Below are 20,829 nucleotides of genomic sequence, written 5' to 3' on the forward strand. Positions count from 1 at the left end.
GAAATAGACAACGCGACTGACATATCATGTCATTCTCTTCCTCCTCTTTGCTAACTGTCCAAGCCCAATAGTGTCAAGCTAACAGCAGCTAACAAAGGCTAACAGCAGCTAACAGCTCAACAGTTGCCGATAAAAAAGCTCAGGATATCTTCAACAACTCACCTCAGTATTGCTGTCATTGAACAGCCATGAACTTTACTGACTCGTCAACTTGTATCGAGCTCCATTCACAAAGTTTTATAGCTTCCCCCGAAGTAAATAGACGTGGACACGTAATGACAGCTGAGATAAACAGCAGACTGACAGTCTACACTTAGTACAGATGTATTTTGTATTTTGAATTGGGAGGGGTGAGAAAACAGAATTCAGCTGACTGCAAACTGCTCACATCTAGTGGTGAGATTTTACAAAAGGTGCCTTTAAGTACCTAGTGACACATCTAGTGACTTTTTGGACAAACAGTCACCGAAACCTACAGATGAGTGTAAAGTCTCCTCTCCCACCATAAACAAACTGCTCTCTGTGGCTACGCAGTTGAGTGAGAGGCTGTGATCTACTTGCACAGATATACACAGTGTTGTTTGGAAGGTCTGGGTAACAAATCATACTTGAGAGCATTTTTAATGACCACTTAACATTTATACGCAGTCATATGAAAAAAAAGTTTTCATATGACACTATGGAGGTCGGTGAAAAACGAAGTACACTCTGCTTATCCAACACACCACATATTTACATACACATTCACACAAGCAGTATTTAACACTACCCGCTCCTATCTATTTGTATACATTTATACTCTGAATCCATTGGGCACAACTCGGCATTCAGTATCTTGCCCAAGGACACTCTGGCATGTAGACTGGAGCAGCTAGGGATCGAACCTACCAACCTTCCAATTAGAAGAGGACCTGCTCTACCTCCTGAGCCACAGCCACCCCAATTAAGAGGGTAAGTAGGAGCCAGGTGCCACAAATCAAATGCACTTGATGAACTGATTATCAGGAAGTGTGACCACGTCTTTAAATGGAGAAGTGTGGCCAGTTTGCTGGTGTGGAGCATTCGGATGTCTGTTAACACAATACCACAATCTTTCCAGGAGTCGATACACCAGCAAATTCACTCTAAGGTGAAACCGTGCAATGATCAGAGAAAATGAAAAAAAATATCATCACAAAGGCTTCATCACAGTTATAAAATCAAGATTCTTAAAAATAAATACAATTGATTCAACTTAAAGACAAGTCTTTAGTCATGCTGAGAAATATAATAAAAATATGAATTCATTTGTACAAGATCATGAAAAGCAGTAAAAGGAGTGTGAATCTACAGGGTGCCAGACTTCCATGTTTCGAACCTAATAACTTTGTTTTTACAGCGAGTAGTGTAAAGCAATATCCTAAAAGGGACCAAAGCATAATGTTTTCAGGTCAGAGGAAATAATAAAGTCATAAAAAGAAGGATGATTATCAGCTGAAGAAAATGAGACTACCTATACCTTTTTCAAGTTGCTTCTCAAAGTTCAGCTTTAGGTTTGGCAGAAAGCTTACATCATGATGTGAGTCCCTCACTACGTAATGCTAGAAAAACAAGCTCCAACGTTAACTGAGCAACAAAAACTGAACTTAAAAGTATTATTTCCCTAAAGTAGTGATGTCACAACGCCAACAATCCGTTGGCTGAAAGTTGTGAAAGTATGCTATTGTGAGATTTTTGTTTTAGCTTAAACGAGATAACATTAGCGTTGGTTTAAAAAGGCTAAGATTCATTGTTAATACAGAGAGTATATCAAAAAGAATTTCCCGATTTCAAAGTGCTTTAATTGCACAGCTGTTTACCGGTGGAGATCAAAACAGGGGACTCGTAAATTTCACATGTTTGCAGATAGGTGGGATCCCAACAGCAGGGACTCTAGAAATCCTCACAAACGTATGGGACGGGTTTGACTATTATATGGACCTGTGCCATGTGTCTGGAGGGGGGCACATTGAGCACTTCTGAACACTACAAGTTTTACATGTAAAACTTTATATTCAGAAAGAATTTTTAAATTTACCACAAGCTTTTATGGCTAATAAAATGAGCTTTTTTTTAAAAATTAGATTATGCTTTTTGATACACCCTGTGTATGTTTTTAATGTAAAGTGAACAAAAAACTTATTATACTCAGCGGCTGTAGATTCTATCGCCTGTCTTTGTAGAGCAAGTTCAAAGTGCTTACTTAAAGAAGTGCTTAGAATACATTCTGTATTTTAGTTGCCTATAGCTTTGTGTGTCAGTCTGAGCCTATTTGCTGTCCAAACAGACAACAACCAGTGCAACATCTTCTCACCAGTCAAGACAGATAATCCTAATAAGCTCAGCAGCTGAAGCCAAACTTGATCAATATGGCCCAACTGAAGTATAATAAAGCATACTATGAACTGGCAGGCCAGCAAAAAAAGCAGTGTGTTACCTCTCCAAGAGCTTCATAGCGTTTCTGGTTCCAGCGGTGGAGATCCTCCCTGGCATTGAAGACAAAGGGTTCACCCGTTTTTATATGGCGGAGTTGGCCATCTGTTGGAAAAAAATGTAATGGGACAAAAAGAGACGTGTAATAATAATAAACAATACCTTTCTATTATTTCTATTACAGCGTGCAAGTAAAGTAGGCGAATCCCTGCTCTTGACGGCACATCAAAACGTACATCTGCCTGCCAAACTAAACTTGACTTTTTTTACTGCTTATTTTTTATCCCCCCCATCTGGCAGGTACAAGGCCCATGGATGCAGCAGCATTCTTCCAGTCACGACTCCAACAGCCTTCTGGGTTGTCTGGCAGGCCAGAGCTGGACAGCTGGTATGGTAAAAATTCTCTTTCCCTCTCTCTGTCTCTTCACTCATCTAAAAAGCCTCTCCCCTTCCTCTTTAACAGTGCCCATCTCCCTCTCCTTCAGTGCTCACTCTGGCGACAGGCCACAGTTCTGTCCCTGCCTTTTCCACCTGAAATCTCCAAGAGCAAAGACTAAAGTGGGTATGGGAAAGGTTCTCAGTATGTTTTGTGTATGCGTGTGAGCATGAAGGGAGAAAGTTCGGCTGGCAAGCATTAGGCACAACGACAACTGCTCCTCGTAGTTCCTTTGAGGATGTTGTCTGGGCATCAGCCAATCACCCTAAGCAGTAGAGCTTACACACACACAAAAACCCACACAGATCAGAAGCTCCAGCCAGGAGGACCAGGTGTGGGAATACAGTAGGTGTCACTTAAGTATCTGCGCTGCCGTAAATTGCTACAAGTAAGCCACACCGCCATTACTACACAAAAGAATTGACAGAGAAAACGAAAAGTCTTTGGAACGATGCTTAAGTGATTTATTATAATTCAAGGAAACGAGGGGAGCTTTTAGTATATTCAAGATGTATTTAATGCAAAACAGTCCTAAGATACAAAAACAGTGTTCAGAAATGGATCTACTTTTTTCAGCAATTACCCTCATGTGGCTGTGGAACCCCTACCTTAGCAATGAGCCCATCGATCCTCCAGTTGACACTACAACACAATAAAACACTAAACAGTGTTAAATTTAATTTTGACCTTTATGACTGCAAAAATTGCAAGAGCTAAGCCACAAAAAGTACACATACTTAACCCAAATAGCCAGGGGGCTCTCATATATTTCTCAATTATTCCAAAACGTAAAAACCATCTAAGATATAAATACATAAATCTTTGCAAGATAAAAGAATGCGCATTTTTTTCATTTCCTTCTAAATTGCCACCATTTTCACACCTCTATCAATGTGATAAATCGTACATTGCTAGCTCACTGTATATAACAACATTCGCTTTCATAGTTACTTGTTAGACAACCTGTAATCCTGAATGCAGGTTCGGTGTCGCTTTGCATTAAAAAATAGATTTGTGCCTGAGAGGTACACAAGAAGTTAGGATAAAGCAGTGTGCACAAAAAGTACTTTGAAAAAAAAAAATCAATTATGCATTCGTGGAGGGGTGAGGATCTAAACACTACTTCCTAAAAGAGGAGCTATAATGAAATCCTACAGTAGCAAAGGTGTGTGTGTGTGTGTGTCTGTGTAGGTGCGTGTGTGTCTGTGTGTGTGCATGCATAGGCTGGGGGTGATCAGCTCCACCGTCTACCACATCACATCCTCTCAAAGGAATAACATTTTCTCAACTTTTCTCCTCTTTTTCTGTCATAATTAGCATTCTGTTCTCAATTTGGCCGCTTAATTAGGTGTACATAACCTTGGATTTCCAGTAATGGAAAACCGCAGGGCTAGCAAGATGAAGCCATCATCTTCAGTGATTAAGATACCTGCAAACTATTGTACACAGCCTCTTCTGTATTCACATCATTACATGGTCAAATTAACATTTTTGTTCCACCTGTCTCTGGCTAAAGTAGCCCGAGAGCAGCTATATAAATGCCTGCAAGCCAGAGCGACTGTGTGTCGACATACTAGAGACATTGCCTGAGGGCCACCATGGCTTTAATAGAAATGCTATCCTTCAAAAACAGGCCTGAGTAGAAACTGACAAGACATACAGATTGGTAGGGCTGCGCAGTGTGTGTGTGTCTGTGTGTGTGTGAGAGAGAGAGCAAGCTCTTCTTCAGCTGGAGATTTTACACAGGATGTGAAAATAGAGAAATACAGAGGAAGGGATATAAAAAGGGATGAAAGGAGACAGAAGGAGGAGGAAGAGGAGATGGAGAGTCTCTGAATGTGTTTCTGCCTCCATGGTAGACTGAGCTGGGACTTGCGGGTGGGGTAGAGTGGTTGGCGGGTGTTGGCATAATAGCCGGTGGGGGCTAAGTCTCCATGTCTCTGTTCTTAGGCACAGCGAGGTTATGCAAATGCTCCGTCAGGCAGAGGGCAAGGCTGAGTAGGTTACTGACGGGCCGTAGAGTACACAACATGTCCCCCACTCAGCCAGACAGACAGCCAGTAGAGACACTGACAGAGAACAGAAAGAGGGTGAGAGAGAGAGGAAAAGGCTACAAAGGAATACTAAGCCAAAATCCCGAGCACTACTACCTTTCCAGCTCTTCCCCTTTTCTCCACCTGGTTTGATTAAAGCAAGCCAAGAGAATCCTAAAGAGACTTTCATATCATTTACACCCACACCACTTTGGCTTCAGCTCTGCTCCTTACTCTAATGTTGAATGACATACACCTTTACTTGCTCAAAGAGACATTGTCATTAAATATAAAATGCTGACATAACACAAAAGCGAACGGTAATGATTCCAGTTCCCCAACCTGAGGACCATGACCCATCTAGCACTCTAAGGTTTAATCTCACGGATCACAAGACGACAAAAGAAGTAAATCAAGGCAGAAAAAAGTATTACCTTCTTTTTTTTTTAACACAAATCTGACCTGACTTTTACAAAATTTGCTTACTGGTGGATTTCATCAGTTTGCAACAAAAAGTTACAAGCACACATTGCTTTATTTTAAGGCTTCATTGGAAACCACTACAGCTGACACATGAAAGAGAGAGCCTTGTATATTTCCCTGGAATTTACTTCCAGACCTTACAGAGTTTTTTCCTCAATCCAGATAAAATGTAACACATTCACCTCAGTTAAAGAATTATGTCTATGCTGTCTGCAGTGTTACTTATGGCAATGAGAAACTTTCTGTATCTCTCTCCCTTGGGTTTGAGTGATCTAAATTTTCTTATCGGGATCTGTGTGAAGGTCAGTGTACCATTCAATTTGTTGTGACCATGCAGATTCATCCATGACGCTATGACACTACAGAACTGTGCACGTGTCAGCAAAGAAGGCTACAAGTAGACTAGAAAAAATAGCATAACTCATCTAATCTTTGTCATCTTTGACATCTCTAGATGTCATGGGATTTGGTGTTTTTTGTTACGGCAGCAGGCTTTGTGTAACTGGTCAAACCGTGGAGCTCATCATGACACTTTTGGCTTTTGTTCTAAAAAGTAAATCTATGCACTCACATTCATTAAAGGCATATTCAAACTCCTCCAAGGTTTTGGGGAAAGTGAAAGGAGGTTCATCTTTCTTCATCAGTTCATCCAAGTCTATTCTTGACAGCAAATCTGTGGGAAAAAAGCAAATGATTTTATTTCAATGACACAAACTCCATCCATCCATCCGTTTTTTCCACTTATCTGCATTATACAAAATCCACACATTCATTTTGTAATCTCCGTTTCTCTCCCACAATGTTGAAATCACTATGTACATTTTACTTTCATTATCCCCATATGACGAAGCAACAGATGCGTGTTTAAGCTAAAAGGTCTTCTTAAATCATCATTAAGATGTATAGTGGGTAGAAAAGAGAGCATTCACATACAATACATGCAATATATACATTAAGTATAGTTTTAAGTTCAAGAGACAAATGTTTAACATATCCTAACAGAGAGATACCATAAAATGTCTTGGTAAGGTGTAAAACTGACATGTGGTTATTCAGCAGTCTACTGGGGTGATGTATAACCATCCAGCCATTTTCTTCCACTTATCCAGTTCAAAATCACGGTTGGACCAGAGCCTATCCCAACTGTCGCAAGAAGCAGGGTACACTCTGGACAATTGCTAAGAGGACTAACATAGAGTTAAGACACTCTAGGCCAAATGTATGGTCAATTTAGAATGACCAACCCAGGGAGAAGGGGCCATGCATGCACACTCAACAAAGAACCACTGTGTCATTACACAGCAGTTTTATAAAACAATTAAGTGACTCCTTGACCCCTGAGAAGGGTGGCTCCAGTCAGAATAAAAAGGTTTCATCATAGTATAAAGGTGATCAGTCACTGTTACACTTTAAGGGCTCTCAAACTACTTCTGACATGACTGGCAAGGTAAAGGTTCACACCGAACACACCATAATTTTTATTCATCTTGAACAATAAAATTAATCAAGGTTGATCCATCCAACCATCCATCCATTTTCTGATGCTTATCCAGGTTCAGGTCGTGGGGGCAGCAGTCTGAGCAGAGAAGCCCAGACTTCCCTCACCCCAGCCACCTCCTCCTGGGGGACTTCTCCTGGGCCTCCTCCCAGTAGGGTATAACTCAGATGCCCAAACCTTTTGGTCCTTTCAAGTCAATTCATATTTTTATAGTTTGAATATATTTTTATAGTTGATTCATACTTTCATAGTTTTGGTTCATTTACTAAAATTAATCACTTTTAGTAAATGGAGTCAGTCAGTAAAGGTCAGCATAACAGCATCAGCAAGTTTTTAATTTTCCCTAAAGAAAGAATATAGCATGTTAAGTTGTATATTTCTCCCTAGCTGTCCTCATCCTAAATGCAGTGGCTCTCTTTCTTACATTTAAAGAACCACTGTTTTAAACCACGCTTTTAAACTATTTCCCATCATTTAAGAAAGCTTTTTATTTGTTCTTTTTAATTAAGAATTATATATATATATATAATTTAATTATATATATATATTTTAAAGACATTTTATTACAGCTCATAATCTTATTGATTTGTGTGGTATTGAGTCTGAAATGATGGTGTGCCTGCCGTTAGGTCAAAATAGAAGAAAAAGACCTTAATTTGGTTCAGAAAAGTAAAGCCTGTTTCCCTCTGTTTTACTAATTCTCCTTAAATGATTATTTATTAGTGTTATCATTATTAATAATAATTCACCTTTGAGTGCAGTAGTTTTCTCTCTATCTTCCTGGCCAGCAACCTGGGCCATGATGATCCACAATATGAACAGGGCTGGTGTTGCAGCACAAAAATGAGAGAGCATGGGTCCTTTCCTCCCAGTGATCACTGAGGTGAATCCTGTCAAGTGACGCAATAAAAAGAATAAAACCAAGAATTGGGCATGAGTTAGGTTAGTACCATATATAAAAATATTTCTCAGTATCAGCCCTCTGTAAGACCACAATAGCAATTGGGTCACAGCATGCTGCACCTATAAGGTTGCAGCAGGCCATAACATTTGGGATGTTACTGCTCCGTCCTGCTCTCCTGTAAACACAACAATCTCCCAGTTTCTTAAAGAGAATGAATTAGTGATTAGTTACTCTATAATAACACAACACTGCAGCTATCTGTCAGCCATAATACCATAAAACATGGAGGAAGTCGTGTTGCCCACTTAGCACACGTGCAACAGCTGAGTTAAATATGCAAACACAGAGAAATTCTTCTTCCTTTAAAACTGCGCTGAAGTTACTACAAAAGCGGCATTCATTTTCACACGTATAACTCTCTCTGACTCCTCCGTCATTTTCTCCACAACAGAAAACATCTGTTTATGCTCTGTGAGAAAGAAATCCCCTGAAAAAGAGCCAGCCCCCTAGATGGACCACTGCGAGCGGGTACAGCAGGATATTCGTGTTTTTATTAGACGTTTATTTTAACCAAACGAAGCAGAGAGGATCGAGCAGGGAACCGCTATTTACAGCGGATGCATGCATACTTTCATTTCGACTCACGCACCATTAGCAGGGTATGCGACTATCCAGTTGTTGCTGCTTCCTTGTAATTTTGTAAAACAGGAAGGACTCTCGGCAATGCTGCATGGAGCGCGTGAGGCTTCCGGGTTACCGGGGCAACGGACTGGAAGATCCATTTAAAGAGACAGTAGCACAGCAGCTGCAGGAACTTGTACAGATGTTCTCTGGCGTGTGATTGCCATCAGTTCTCTGATCCTAACTCTGTATTGCTCGGTGATAGGAGCATAGTTGATCGAGCAAATATGCAACCCTGTGTTGATTTATATTTAATAAATCAACTATAGTTCGCAAAATATCCAATAGTACAAAAATATAATACACTATTCCCATAACAGTGTGGCGATCGTGGCTCAAGAGTTGGCCGCTCGTCTTGTAATCGGAAGGTTGCCGGTTCAAGCCCTGGCTCGGACAGTCTCGGTCGTTTTGTCCTTGGGCAAGACACTTCACCTACTGCCTACTGGTGATGGTCAGAGGGGCCGATGGCGCGATATGGCAACCTCGCTTCTGTCAGTCTGCCCCAGGGCAGCTGTGGCTACAACTGTAGCTTGCCTCCACCAGTGTGTGAATGTGAGAATGAATGAATAGTGGAATTGTTAAGCGCTTTGAGGTTCTCCAAAAGCGTTATATAAATGCAATCCATTATTATTAAAAGCATATTCATCAGTAAAGTCATATAAGGATCTGTATGCAGATAAACAAGCAATAGTCAAGTCATGATGTAGTGGTTGTGCCACCTGTTAAGTATTTGTATCTGTGTACACAGTAACTCTGTGTGGGCCATAGCGTCTGCTGCAGTCTTACTGAAAAAAGAGAGAGGATACCTGTGGACCAGTCAACACCTTCCTGATGGTATTGTGTGATGCCTACAAGTTTGTCCTCAAAACTCTGCATAAACTAACGGGCTGACTGAATGTGTGCTTTTGTGTCTTTGGGGTACATAAAATGCATTCTTTATTCAATTTTAAACACATTCAGGTCTGTTACCATATAGTCCTGTGCAAACGTTCTGAGTCACATCTCGTTTCTATATATTTTGCTTCAAGGAACAGATTCTCACTTGTTTGTTTGTGGTATTAAGTGGTCTTGAGCAACAGGAAAAGGATTTTCAAAGTTCTATGGACATTTTTTGCCTTTCCAGTCATTGTCATTCTAGTCTTTGTACCTGACTATTTTCAGAGGAATGGGTTTCTTTAAGCCACTTAACACTGACCTATGAATCATTTAATCATATAAAGCATAGGTGTCAAACTTGCCAAATTTGGCCCGCAGCCTAATTTAATTTGGCCCGCAAAGCCATACAAAATTATTATTAGAGCTGGCCAACTGTTATATACCGATTATATATATATATTGTTTAGTATTAAGCTTTGCTTGTTCCATATTCAGTTTTTCAGCAAAACTTGTTTGAGTCCATAAGAAGATATTCATTCTTAAATCTGGAGGAAGATTTTTTTTCAATAAAAAACAAACAATCAAGTAGCTCAAGACTTTTGCACAGTAGTGTATATAATTATAGAAGCAGGAGGATAATACTCTAAGAGATGTTAGTTTATGGTGAATGTTGGGCCATTGTATCAGGATAACTTAACCTTTACTTTACTTAAAATTGATGTAAAGTGTGATTAGAAACATTTTAACAACAAAAAGTAAAAAGAATAAAATAAAATATTACTACTACTACTACTACTACTACTACTACTACTACTACTACTACTACTACTAATAATAATAATAATAATAATAATAATAATAATAACAATAAAGGCTCAGGGCAGCAGTGGTCAGCAGCTCTCAGAATGACACAATTGTTTTGCTAATGTGTTACATCTCACCTTTTGTCCTGTTTAACATAATGAACTAACCCTTTTTTGATTCTTCACCTCGTACCCATAGGCATCGGTGTCCTGTAGGAAAAAGCTGTTGGAAATGTGTAATATCAAATGGACTGGCAGTTCTCAAGCATTTTTCTAGTTTAGTCTGACTCCTTGGTGCACTCGGACACAGGACTGTTCCTACAAAACATGAGAAAGTGACATTGTTTAGAGCCTGTTACAGTATATCCAAAGGGAAAGGAGGGTAACTTGATTGAAACTAGACTTGCCAGACTGATACTGATACTATGTCACAGGTGATTTACTAAAAAACTACTATATCTGCCACATACTGCTCACCTGAATCAGGTGCCTGCAGCTTTACTTCACACTTTTTGCTGCAGATGTCCTACTGGTGTCCTACTTTTTATTGGCTTTGAATTGAAACAGTCTCTCTGGGGAGTCGCAGTTCATCTTTTTTCTCAAGTAGAGCAATGGCAGTACCGCAGAGAGATCTAAATGACAACTAAAAGTGGCACGGATAATCACTCAGTGTGACAGGACAAGGGAGATGGACAGTCTGTGCTTGCAGTAGACCACACGTATGGGCATGAGGGACGGAAATGTCTAACAAATGCATCATCAGTTTAGAAATTGAAAGCCAAAGAGGAGCTGGGAGTTGACATAAGGAACAAACATATATAGTACGGCTCTAGCTCAAAGATATTCTTCATGTTGCTCACCACATGTTGATGAAAACACACGGATGAGCATGCAAACAAAGATTCTATGGTGAGCATTTACAGTGGAAAATGCACGAGACTGAGAGTAATCAATTCAAAACTAAAAATGCTGCAACGGCTCATTCTTTCTACACATGCAATCAAGACATCAGGGATTCTAAAAGGATTATGTAGGTGTGGTAATCCCCAACTAAATATGCATTATAAAACATGTTTTGTTTTGTTTTTTCATAATACTTTGTTGTGAATTAACTGTCACTTTCATTGAGACTTGTCTTCTGAGTCTATCACTTGAATCTAGTGGAAATACATATTTAATAAGTGAACAGGCGCTCGAAAAACAGAGAGCAGAAAGCAGTTATCAAAAAAAAAATGTATTTGGCTAGCTAAATATATATTATTTTTTCTGCAAAACAATAATAAAACTGTTTTGTTGGTGCATTAAATACAGTAAATTAAAAAAAAAGGAAAGAAGAATGTTGTTTTCTTCTTGTTTAGCCCTTTTGTGTGTGTGACAAAAGCAGAAATAAATTGCTGAAGATTTTGTTGTCTTTTGTATTCTCTAAGTGGTTTGATGATTGTAACCCTGCTACATTTGCATCAATAATCTAGTTAAGGGTAAAAAGAAACATGTTTTTTTGCAACAGGAAATGGTTTCCTCCTGTTTCAAAGACACTGGGGTGTGTAGCAGTCTTTGTGAGCTGAAATTGCACTCTTATAGATAAAAAGAACAGAATTTGAGTTGATAAATCTCTTTTTTTGAACATCAGGTATAATTGGGGACACATATGTACTCCAAAACATAATACTAATATCATAATCACAAAGATTATAAATCACTGATTCAAAGAGATCACATATTATATACAGGTTGTATGTAAAGAAGGAGAATATTCACAGGTGAGGTAGGATTATGCCTTTGTTTTCATTTTTAATTCTAAAAAAATCAGTCTCCATCTCATAAGTAACAAAATATGGACATATATGGGAAAAAAACAGTGAACAATTGTGTTACGCAGTTTATGGGGAAAATACTGACAGATATTTCATAGACAGACAGATTTGGAGGACACATTGTTATCAAAACATACTTCATCTCGCTTCCCAACCATAATAAATTGATGTTTTCTTTCAGGAACCAGGAGAAAGTATGCTGACATCAGTGTCTTTACACTCACTGTCTCAAAAAAAAGGAAGGAAAAAAAAAATCTTCAACTACCTACAATGATCACACAGTCCCATCTTGTCCCAGGCAAACAAATCCAGGCTCTCCATTTCCCCAGAACTGATTTCTGTCGGCGTGCTCTAAAAAGATGAAATGCATCTGATGCAGCACAGAAAAGCACAGAGAGTTTGTCTGAGGTATGTGTATAAAGAGGGAGGCACCATCTCTCACACACTTTTTTGTTTCTTGCCCTCTCTCTCTCTCATTTTCTCATGCACACACATATGCAAATTTGCAGAATTCAGTACATGTGCAAACCCAATTACACCTACAAATGTGCAAACACACATTCCCACATATATACACACTGTAATACCTTGAGAGCTCCAAGTGCATATTACAAGAAAAATATTTTACAACGTGATAAAAAAAAAAAAAAAAAACAATAATAAAAATCCATCGGCGTGGGCTGTTACGGGGTAGAACCTTCATCAGATGCAGATGGTTGTGTTTTCCCCTGGGCCTGCTTTCCGGGTGTCTCATCAGCTTCAGGGGGGTTCTGTGGTCCTGGGGTGCAGCAGCAACCCAAAAAAGCTTTCTCAAGTTCCTCCACCATCGCTTTCTCTCCATCTTCCAGCTGTGCACCCTCCTGCATCTCCCACCTGAAGAGCACCAAAGCGCACAACATCAGCCATTTTAATATTTGTCAAAGTTAAAACAAACAAACATTAAAACCTGCTGAATGTGCTTTCCGAGGACCATGAACACTGTTTTCTGAGCTCAACCTGGCTGACTGATGATGGCCTTTAAAAAACAAAACTAAACACCCTTTTGAGTCTAAATTGAAAAATGAGAGGTGTTTTGGGGCTGTAACAAAGGCTTGAATTCAACCCAATATAAACAATTGATCGATTTAGGTTTACCTACTGAGCAATTTAGAGATACAAATGTTAAGCTGATGTTAAGCTTGCTTGAAATGCTAAAGTTTAGATTTTTTCTTCTTATATTTGTAAAAATGTTTACATGATTTACATATATCTGCATGCAAATATTGCTTTCCATGAGAATCGTTTCACTTTGCTGAATGAGGTCTGATGGCTTCAAATCTGTTGGTCGTCTATGGAGTTTCCAGTGGTGTTAAAAGTTTCACCCTTGAACTAAATTTAGATATAAAAGTGTGCCTTTTGTATATTTCAAGCAAAACAACCTTTGTGTAGACATTTGACAAAGTCATCTTCAGCATCTTTTCAACAAGTGTTTGTTGAATTGTTTATTTTTATGCAAGTCTGGACAATGGCTGCAAATCGGCTGATTTCGCGTGCATGCTGCACACCACCGAGGATCTACAAACCACACTTTCATGCTTTAGCTTCTCACATGGGAGCCTTCTTCTCATTCTTTTTTCATGCTGTGTGGGTCTGTATCACGGCACTTTCTGCTACTGTGACACGCTGTTAGACATACACTTTTGCACTCGTGTAAACATACACTCTTGGGTATCCACACAAAGAGAATGAAAACTCAGAGGACACTGTAAGAAATACTCAAGTATACATATATATTCCCTTTCTGTCAGTTGGATTCTTACTGTGGCTAAGCGCTAGCATTACATCTGCCAAACCTTCCTTGTTTGGGTGACTAATTTTTAGCGGGAGAGATTATTTGATGTATCATGTTTATTCTCGATTTTGTTTTATTGCTTATACAGTATGTCTCCTCATTGCATTTTTATAATTCTTCAAGCTACAGAGTGGAGCGCTTCAATATGAAGACATCAAGGGCAGTCACTTTGTAATTCACTCGCAGTATTTCAATTGAATCCCTTGACGAGTGACTGTGGTCAATCAAATCCATATGGAGAGCTGGCTGAAGGGCTGCCTTTGAGCTGCCGCATCACACTCCATCCAAACAAGAATATCTGTCTAACTGCAAATGATTGCATTTTCATTGCAATCTCAGAGTCTCCTTTCATCCTTCCCGTCTTTTCGATTTCTCACGATATCATCAAACGTGAACTATATCATATGCTATATAAAGCTGTGCTCTGCGCATGCGTGTGAAGAAGAAGAGGGGGTAAAACATACTATGTTCATTACATAGATAGCAAAAGATGAGTCTCTGGGTGCACTATGATGAAGCTTCAGACTCTGTTGTACAGACTGGACAATTCAGACGCTGCAGCCGCTGTCAGCGTAATATTTACCGTCTGTAAGGAGACGATCGGTTTATGCAAATATGCTTTGGCAGAAACATTTCCGCTCAACAGCGGCGTAGTCCCTCCATGTACAACTTTGGTCACGGATTCCTCTGTTCCCATGTAATTTTTCCCTCAATCTCTCTTTGCAGCCTTCGCAGGGCTAGTGGAACGTATATGAAAACAGAACAAATGGGTAAGTTATCCCTGCATTTTTTTTTCTTTTTTCGCTGACATCAAATTAAAATCAGCTCCACCGAATAACGTTCATAAGATACAAACGCACAAACAAAACAATGCAAATGTCACATAGTGTGCAAAACAAAAGCAGCACGGGAGTGAGAGGGGGGAAACGGAAAGCTGGAGGAATGGCAGCCAATAAAGGAGGGAGCGAGGGAGGAAGGAAGACAGGAAGGTACGCTAAAGGTTTTTCAATGTTTAATTTTCAAATAGGATTAAGCAGAATGACATTTAGCTGAAGGTTACAGGCTCAGCATTGTCTTAGCTGATATTGATATGCAGGAGGCGCCCTGCTTGTCACTGGGACAAACACTGTTGATGAATGAGAAGCCTTTCCCCAGCAAGGTGTTAAGTGCAAATTTGAAATGAGAGAGAAGCAGAGGTAGAGAGAGGTATAAAAAAAAGAAAGAAAAACACACGTACACCCGCATGCACATAAACACACACGCACGGCATTACCGTGTTAGTTGCCATGTAAACTGTCACTAGATAATGTTGCCAAAAGTGTAAATTGTTCCATAAAGTATTGGTTGGATATTAGTTGAGGCGGGTTGATCTTGTGCTGAAAATGAGTGAAAAAAAACGCACAAGGTGCTTTGCTGTGTGTATCTAATTTCAACTACAACACAACAATTCCTCTTAGAAATGCATAAGTAGGCTAAAGTTGACAGTAACTTCTCTGTATCCTCATTTCGGCAAGTTTTCCCCCGGAATTTACATCTTAATAAGGGGAGTCTTACCCTTTAATTCTTATGGGCTCTGCTCATTTCTCATGTATTAATACTGGAGCTGCTGACTTGGCTCTTCCTCTGAATACAGAATAGGACACACATATTAAGACTCATATATTTACAGGATTGATGCCACGGGAGATTGTCTCAGAGTGAGATGAAAAGGCTGGCTCAGATATATTTCAATGTGAACATCGATGTAAGCTGTCCTAATCATGGGATGATGCAGGCACAAGACAGAAAGCATCTATTCTAAATTTCAGCTGATAATGAGTAGTGATGTTCAACAAATTAAGAGCATAAGCCTTTCCCAGAGATCATCAGGCGATCAACTTAATAAATCTTACTCAAAACACAACGCAGATGAAACTTTGATGTTCGACTCCAGCAAGGCTCTGCCTTCTAGAGCGGATAACAAAAAACAGATGTAAACTGTCAGGAAAAAAATATCGCTGTGGAGGAAAGAGCGGAGGGGAAAAAAGCAAGGAAGAAGAAATGATCAGCAACAGGATAATAGAGGCAGGGCTACAAGTACAGACTATTTGAAAGAAAGTGAGTGAGCAAAAAGACAGCGTGCCTTAAAGATCACAACAGACAGTGGGCAGTGGTTTCTTTTGCAGCTGTCAGCGGGCTGAGTGGTTTCTCTCAGAGCGTTGGGTGTTTGTGCTGCACAGGGTGCCCTGTCTGCTTTGCCACTGGGACCTCTGTTTGTTTAAAAGGCTTGCCTGTCAAACAGAGAGCGCCACCGAGAGCCAGACACTCAGCTAAATGACTCTGACAGCAGCCCTAATCAGAGGCTTTGCACATTGCTGCAGGGCCTGGAGGATCCATCATAACCCAAGCCTAAATATTTAAAGTGCTAAACTTTCCAAAGGTCAGGCCTTTCCATGCATGCCAGGGCGACATGTGTCAGAAGTAGGAAGAGAGGCACTGAACAAGAGAGAGACACAAAGACATGGGGAGAGAGGCTATGGTTAATGTCCTTCATTTCTCTCCCTCTTTTATTTTTATTCTTGTGAACTCTGCATTCATTTTAGGGAAGAAATCAGAGGCAAACACCACTTTTATTTTTTCGTTCTGTTTTGAAGCCTTGGTTAATGTTGAGATTTTGGTTTCGTGCAGACTGGTGGAAAGAAACTATGCAGAATTTAGGACTCATTTAGGTAATTATTTTATAAATTTATAGAAATTAGAGCATCTTTATCGAGACGAGAACCAATTTGTACATTTAAGCATAACAAATATGAAAATTTGCAATACCAAAAAAATTTCTTAATGTAAGTAACCAACTTACACATTTTAATGCTAATATCTAGTTTGTTGTTTTAGTTACTTGTGAATTTTATTTGTCAAAAAAATACTTTTTTTTTTTTTTATAATCTCTCATCGTCTGAACCCCAAATCCCTACAACCAGTAGAATTTACAAATATCAGTTTCTTTATTTTTATTTATTTCTGTATTCTGAGGGGTTTATTCCTACATTATTCAAAGCCTCATTAATAGAATTGTTTAATTGTGAAAAACATGGCAAAAAATGACTTTTTTTTGGCTGTTGGCATGCTGGAGTGATAAAAACAGACATCCAAAATCCTCTCTGTAAAAACCTTTAATGTAGCCACAAAACAGAAAAAGACTTTTGAATCTACTTTCATCTAATATTCTAATTTCTATTCTAAAAAAACAGACAAAGTGCAAAGTTAGATAGATAATACCTGATTTGCATATGTAAACATAACATTTCAGAAAACTTGTACCATCCTTGTAATATCCTGCTGACCTGTTATATCTTCTCTTTGGATCTTTGTAGTCAGGTTATGACCTACACTCTGGCAGTCACAACAAAAGATTCAGCTTCACCTAATGTCTCTTGAAAAATTAGAAATAATGATGTTTCAAAACCTGAGAAAGAACTAAAAATCAAGCTCCCAGGCAGCTGCGAGTGAATCGTCTGCCAAGTGTAAGCTGAAGTCAGCAAAGATGGATGAACCTTTCTATCTACCTGACCAGAACAGGATTTCGAAATTTAAGTTGCTACTTCTTGTTGATGTCAGAACTTAAGGCGAGGTTTTCAAAGGTTAGGGGTAGAGGTGAGGTCAGTGGATGAAATGTACAGCACATAAGGATGTATACAACAGAGTGTGCGACTTATTTGGATCCAGTGCAGCCAAGTAAAGTCCATGTCATCTCATGTTATTCTCTTGAACCTGGTTTCATTTTTGTAGCTCCAAAGACAGTGTTTGGGAAGTAGAGTGGATGGGAACACATCATTATGGAAGAGAACACAAAGTACTTCTAAGGGGTGACAAGAAGTGTTAGAGTGTTTTATTCCCTTAGATCACATTCAATGAAACTGTTCCTGGACACACAACCTGAGAGAAGACAAACAGCCACTGTATGGAAACTAAGAGCAAGGCCATAGAGGTATAACAACAAAGACATGTTAGTAGTTGGTAATGGACGTTGTACATAAGAAAACTAGATCAGCGGGTGTAACTGGCAAGTTCACAATACAGGCCAGGGGGGTCGTTTCTTTGACTCGATTTCCATTGAGAAGCAAACATCCAATTCAATTTAGATATGTGCCTTAGCTAGGCCATAAGCCAGAGGGAGATTGTAACTGACAGCCATTGGACAGCTGGCGGCATTTGAATATTGACGAGACAGAGACTTGACAGAAAGGATTATGCTCTACCATCTGACTTACTAGCCACTACACTGATCCATTCTATTGTCAGATCAACTTAGTGTCAGATCTACAGTATGTCCGCATGGTGCGGTGATGCCACTCAGTATTAGACCCTACCTGAGATCCATCTCAATACAAAGTGATGTCCATTCAAAAGCTACAAGATGCTCACTAATGCAACAAGGACAAAAATACCAAAGAATAAAAATATCAAAACGAATCCATTTCCAAGTAAACACGAAATAGCAGACTGTACTTTTCAGACGCTCTACATAATACAGACCAAAAATATAAACAGTCTTTACATTATAATACTTTGGAAGATGGCCTGTAAATCTCATCTAACTCAAAACTCAACTTAATTTAGTTAGTGTACTTTCTAGCCTTGTGAGGACAATTTTGAGTTCAGACATTTAAAAGTAAAAGAGAGAATGACTCAAATTTGAATAACTTTCTTTTTTTAAATGTTTAGACTTTTTTACATTTTTAAATGTGTGTGTTTATACGTGTATGACTATATGAACATGTAGTTCAAACACAGTCACGGCATGTCAAACCGTGTCTTTCACCCTCTACACACCTTGCATTTGATGGTCACAGACAACAGGGCTTTGGGCAAATCTGTGAAGGCCCTCATCCACACACAAGATGACAAGCACAGACACACACCCAGACTCAAGGGCATGGATACACACATACAGGAACACACATATATGACATTTCAAACACACGATCGTCTACAGCTCCAAATCAAAACACAAATAAGATCAGCATAAAAAAGTATTTTTCTCAAATTGAAGTTTCTAAATATAGAGCAGAAGAGATCAAGTACTTTTATTTTATGATATTTTCTGACAAGTTCTGCTTGCATACATGCATCCATCCATCCATGGTTGCGCAGATCTCCTTCACTAACCATCTCCTCCACTTCTTCTGCTGAGACCTTGATGTGTTTTTACACAGTCAAGAGACATAATACCTCTCCAAAATGACCTGGGCGACCCTATCTCTAGAGTTCAACCCAAACAGCTTTCCAGAGCTCATATCTTTCACTTGTATCTACAAGTTACTTGAACTCTGCCACTTGAGGAAGCCACTATTCCCCAACCTAGAGTTGGCAATCAAACTTTGTTGAGAACCACAGCCTAAGATTGGGAGGTGCTAATTCTCATCCCCACCTCTTCAGATTCACCTGGAAACCTAAAGTGAGCTTGAAGTTGATGAAGGTAACAGGACCATTTGTAAAAAGCAAAGCCGTATCAACCAGATCAGCCTTAAAACTTCCAGAGCCCGAAAGAACTCGGGGTGAATCTCACTCGCCCTCGGGGGACGAGCCACACAAATCTTCCCAACAATTTTCTATTTTTAAATCTAAGTTCTGTGTTAAACAAATTAGATATGAAATGATTATTAATGAGTTTTCGAGCTGCTTCCAGGCAGATTTTGTTATCTTTGCACAAACTCAGGGTAGCTACTGCCTACTGTGTTCGGTGTTTGTGTTAGACTGAACTAACTGCTCCAGTTTCACACTCAACGAACAGATTGAACAGAGCGGCCTCCATATTTCCCCAATATCAGTTCAATGATTAAGAAAATGTTTTTTAAACTGCTTTTGCGTGCTGCTGAGTTGTAAAAAAAAGTGTCTATTACAGGAAAGTTACTTAGTTCAAACGTGCAGTGCTGGTGGCGATTATTGTGGCGGCAGAGGCGTCTGTATTTGCTATAAGAACAATGTATAGTAATGACCAACGATATTTGTTTAGTAAAATAATTCTTATGGTTTGGGTTGTGTATACATCACCGCGTGTGTGTTTAATGGCCTATTTTGTGTTCCTGCAAGACAGCACTTTATTATTTGGAGAAATAAGACTATACATCATGTGACCACATATTTCAAATCCCCACTGCATGGCAGTTTCAAGCTCTGTTCTCTCCAGTTATCCAGGGGAAAGTTTGAGTAAATTTGCAGTGGCTTAATTACTGAATAATTTAGACCATGCTCCAAATTAATGTAGACATTTCCATATTAATGTGTTTGCCTACCGATTCCACAGTTATTTGTACTGCGGACAGGAGGGTAGCAATTATCACAGCATATCATAGCAGTTGTTCTGGTATTTCAGACATCATTAGGCTGCTTGTCCACCACACTGTGACTGTGAGTGCTAGTCTAAATGTACAGTTTGGTACCTTCCTCAAACAGGCTCACTGTGCCTCTGTGGGTAAGATCTATTTTGCTCCAGGAGACAAAAGGTGAGGGACCTTGTTTGTGCTCTGCGGAGTGATGTCCAAGTTAGAATTCTTGCTCCTTGCAAATGCATTATTATATACAGCAAGGACAACAGCAAATAAGCAAGCACCAGCCAAGTCTACACAAGTGTCTGCTGGTCAGTGCAACCACTAGCTGACTGCTTCACACAGACACTGAGCTCTGCATGTGTCCCAGAAGGTTGACAGCTCTTTGCTCCTCTTATCTTCCATTCTGACCCACACCTTTTCCTTTTTTTAACAGTACCTTGCCTCTAACTCCTTTTCTTCCTCCTTAGTCTCCCAACTGTTTGGCTCTTGTTAGGAGCTTGGCTGAGCAGGCTGGCACCTTTCACTTAAACAGCACCCCAGAGGAAGTTGTAACACTGAGAAGTGTGAGCATGTGTATATGCCTTTGTGTGTGTGTGTGTGTGTGTGTGTGTGTGACCTCTCATACTTGCCACAGTAAATCATTACAGCAAGGCCCTTCATTAGGGAAGCCAACCACCTGGGCTCCTTTCGCCGATGTCATGTGTCTGA

At 39.6% G+C, this 20,829-nt stretch overlaps 2 protein-coding genes across 7 annotated transcripts in view; both read right to left on the reverse strand.

Annotated features, from left to right (window-relative positions):
- arb2a (ARB2 cotranscriptional regulator A) overlaps window positions 1-8,539 on the reverse strand; it is a 162,240-nt gene extending 153,701 nt beyond the window's left edge. The window contains exons 1-4 of the mRNA XM_082554027.1: window positions 8,455-8,539; window positions 7,651-7,791; window positions 5,975-6,076; window positions 2,456-2,556 (exon numbers count right to left, since the gene is read on the reverse strand). Of these exons, the coding sequence (XP_082410153.1) occupies window positions 2,456-2,556; window positions 5,975-6,076; window positions 7,651-7,756 (309 nt within the window). The 5' untranslated portion in view covers window positions 7,757-7,791; window positions 8,455-8,539. The remainder of the gene's footprint in view (window positions 1-2,455; window positions 2,557-5,974; window positions 6,077-7,650; window positions 7,792-8,454) is intronic.
- Window positions 8,540-11,926: 3,387 nt separating this feature from the next.
- Window positions 11,927-20,829, reverse strand: part of kiaa0825 (KIAA0825 ortholog) — a 122,134-nt gene continuing 113,231 nt past the window's right edge. For all 6 annotated transcript variants that reach the window (XM_082554003.1, XM_082553998.1, XM_082554002.1 and 3 more), the window contains one exon: window positions 11,927-12,852. In XM_082554003.1, the coding sequence (XP_082410129.1) occupies window positions 12,663-12,852 (190 nt within the window). In that variant the 3' untranslated portion in view covers window positions 11,927-12,662. The remainder of the gene's footprint in view (window positions 12,853-20,829) is intronic.

Source organism: Aulonocara stuartgranti (genome assembly GCF_965226115.1).
Source record: "Aulonocara stuartgranti genome assembly, chromosome: 12".
NCBI lineage: Eukaryota > Metazoa > Chordata > Actinopteri > Cichliformes > Cichlidae > Aulonocara > Aulonocara stuartgranti.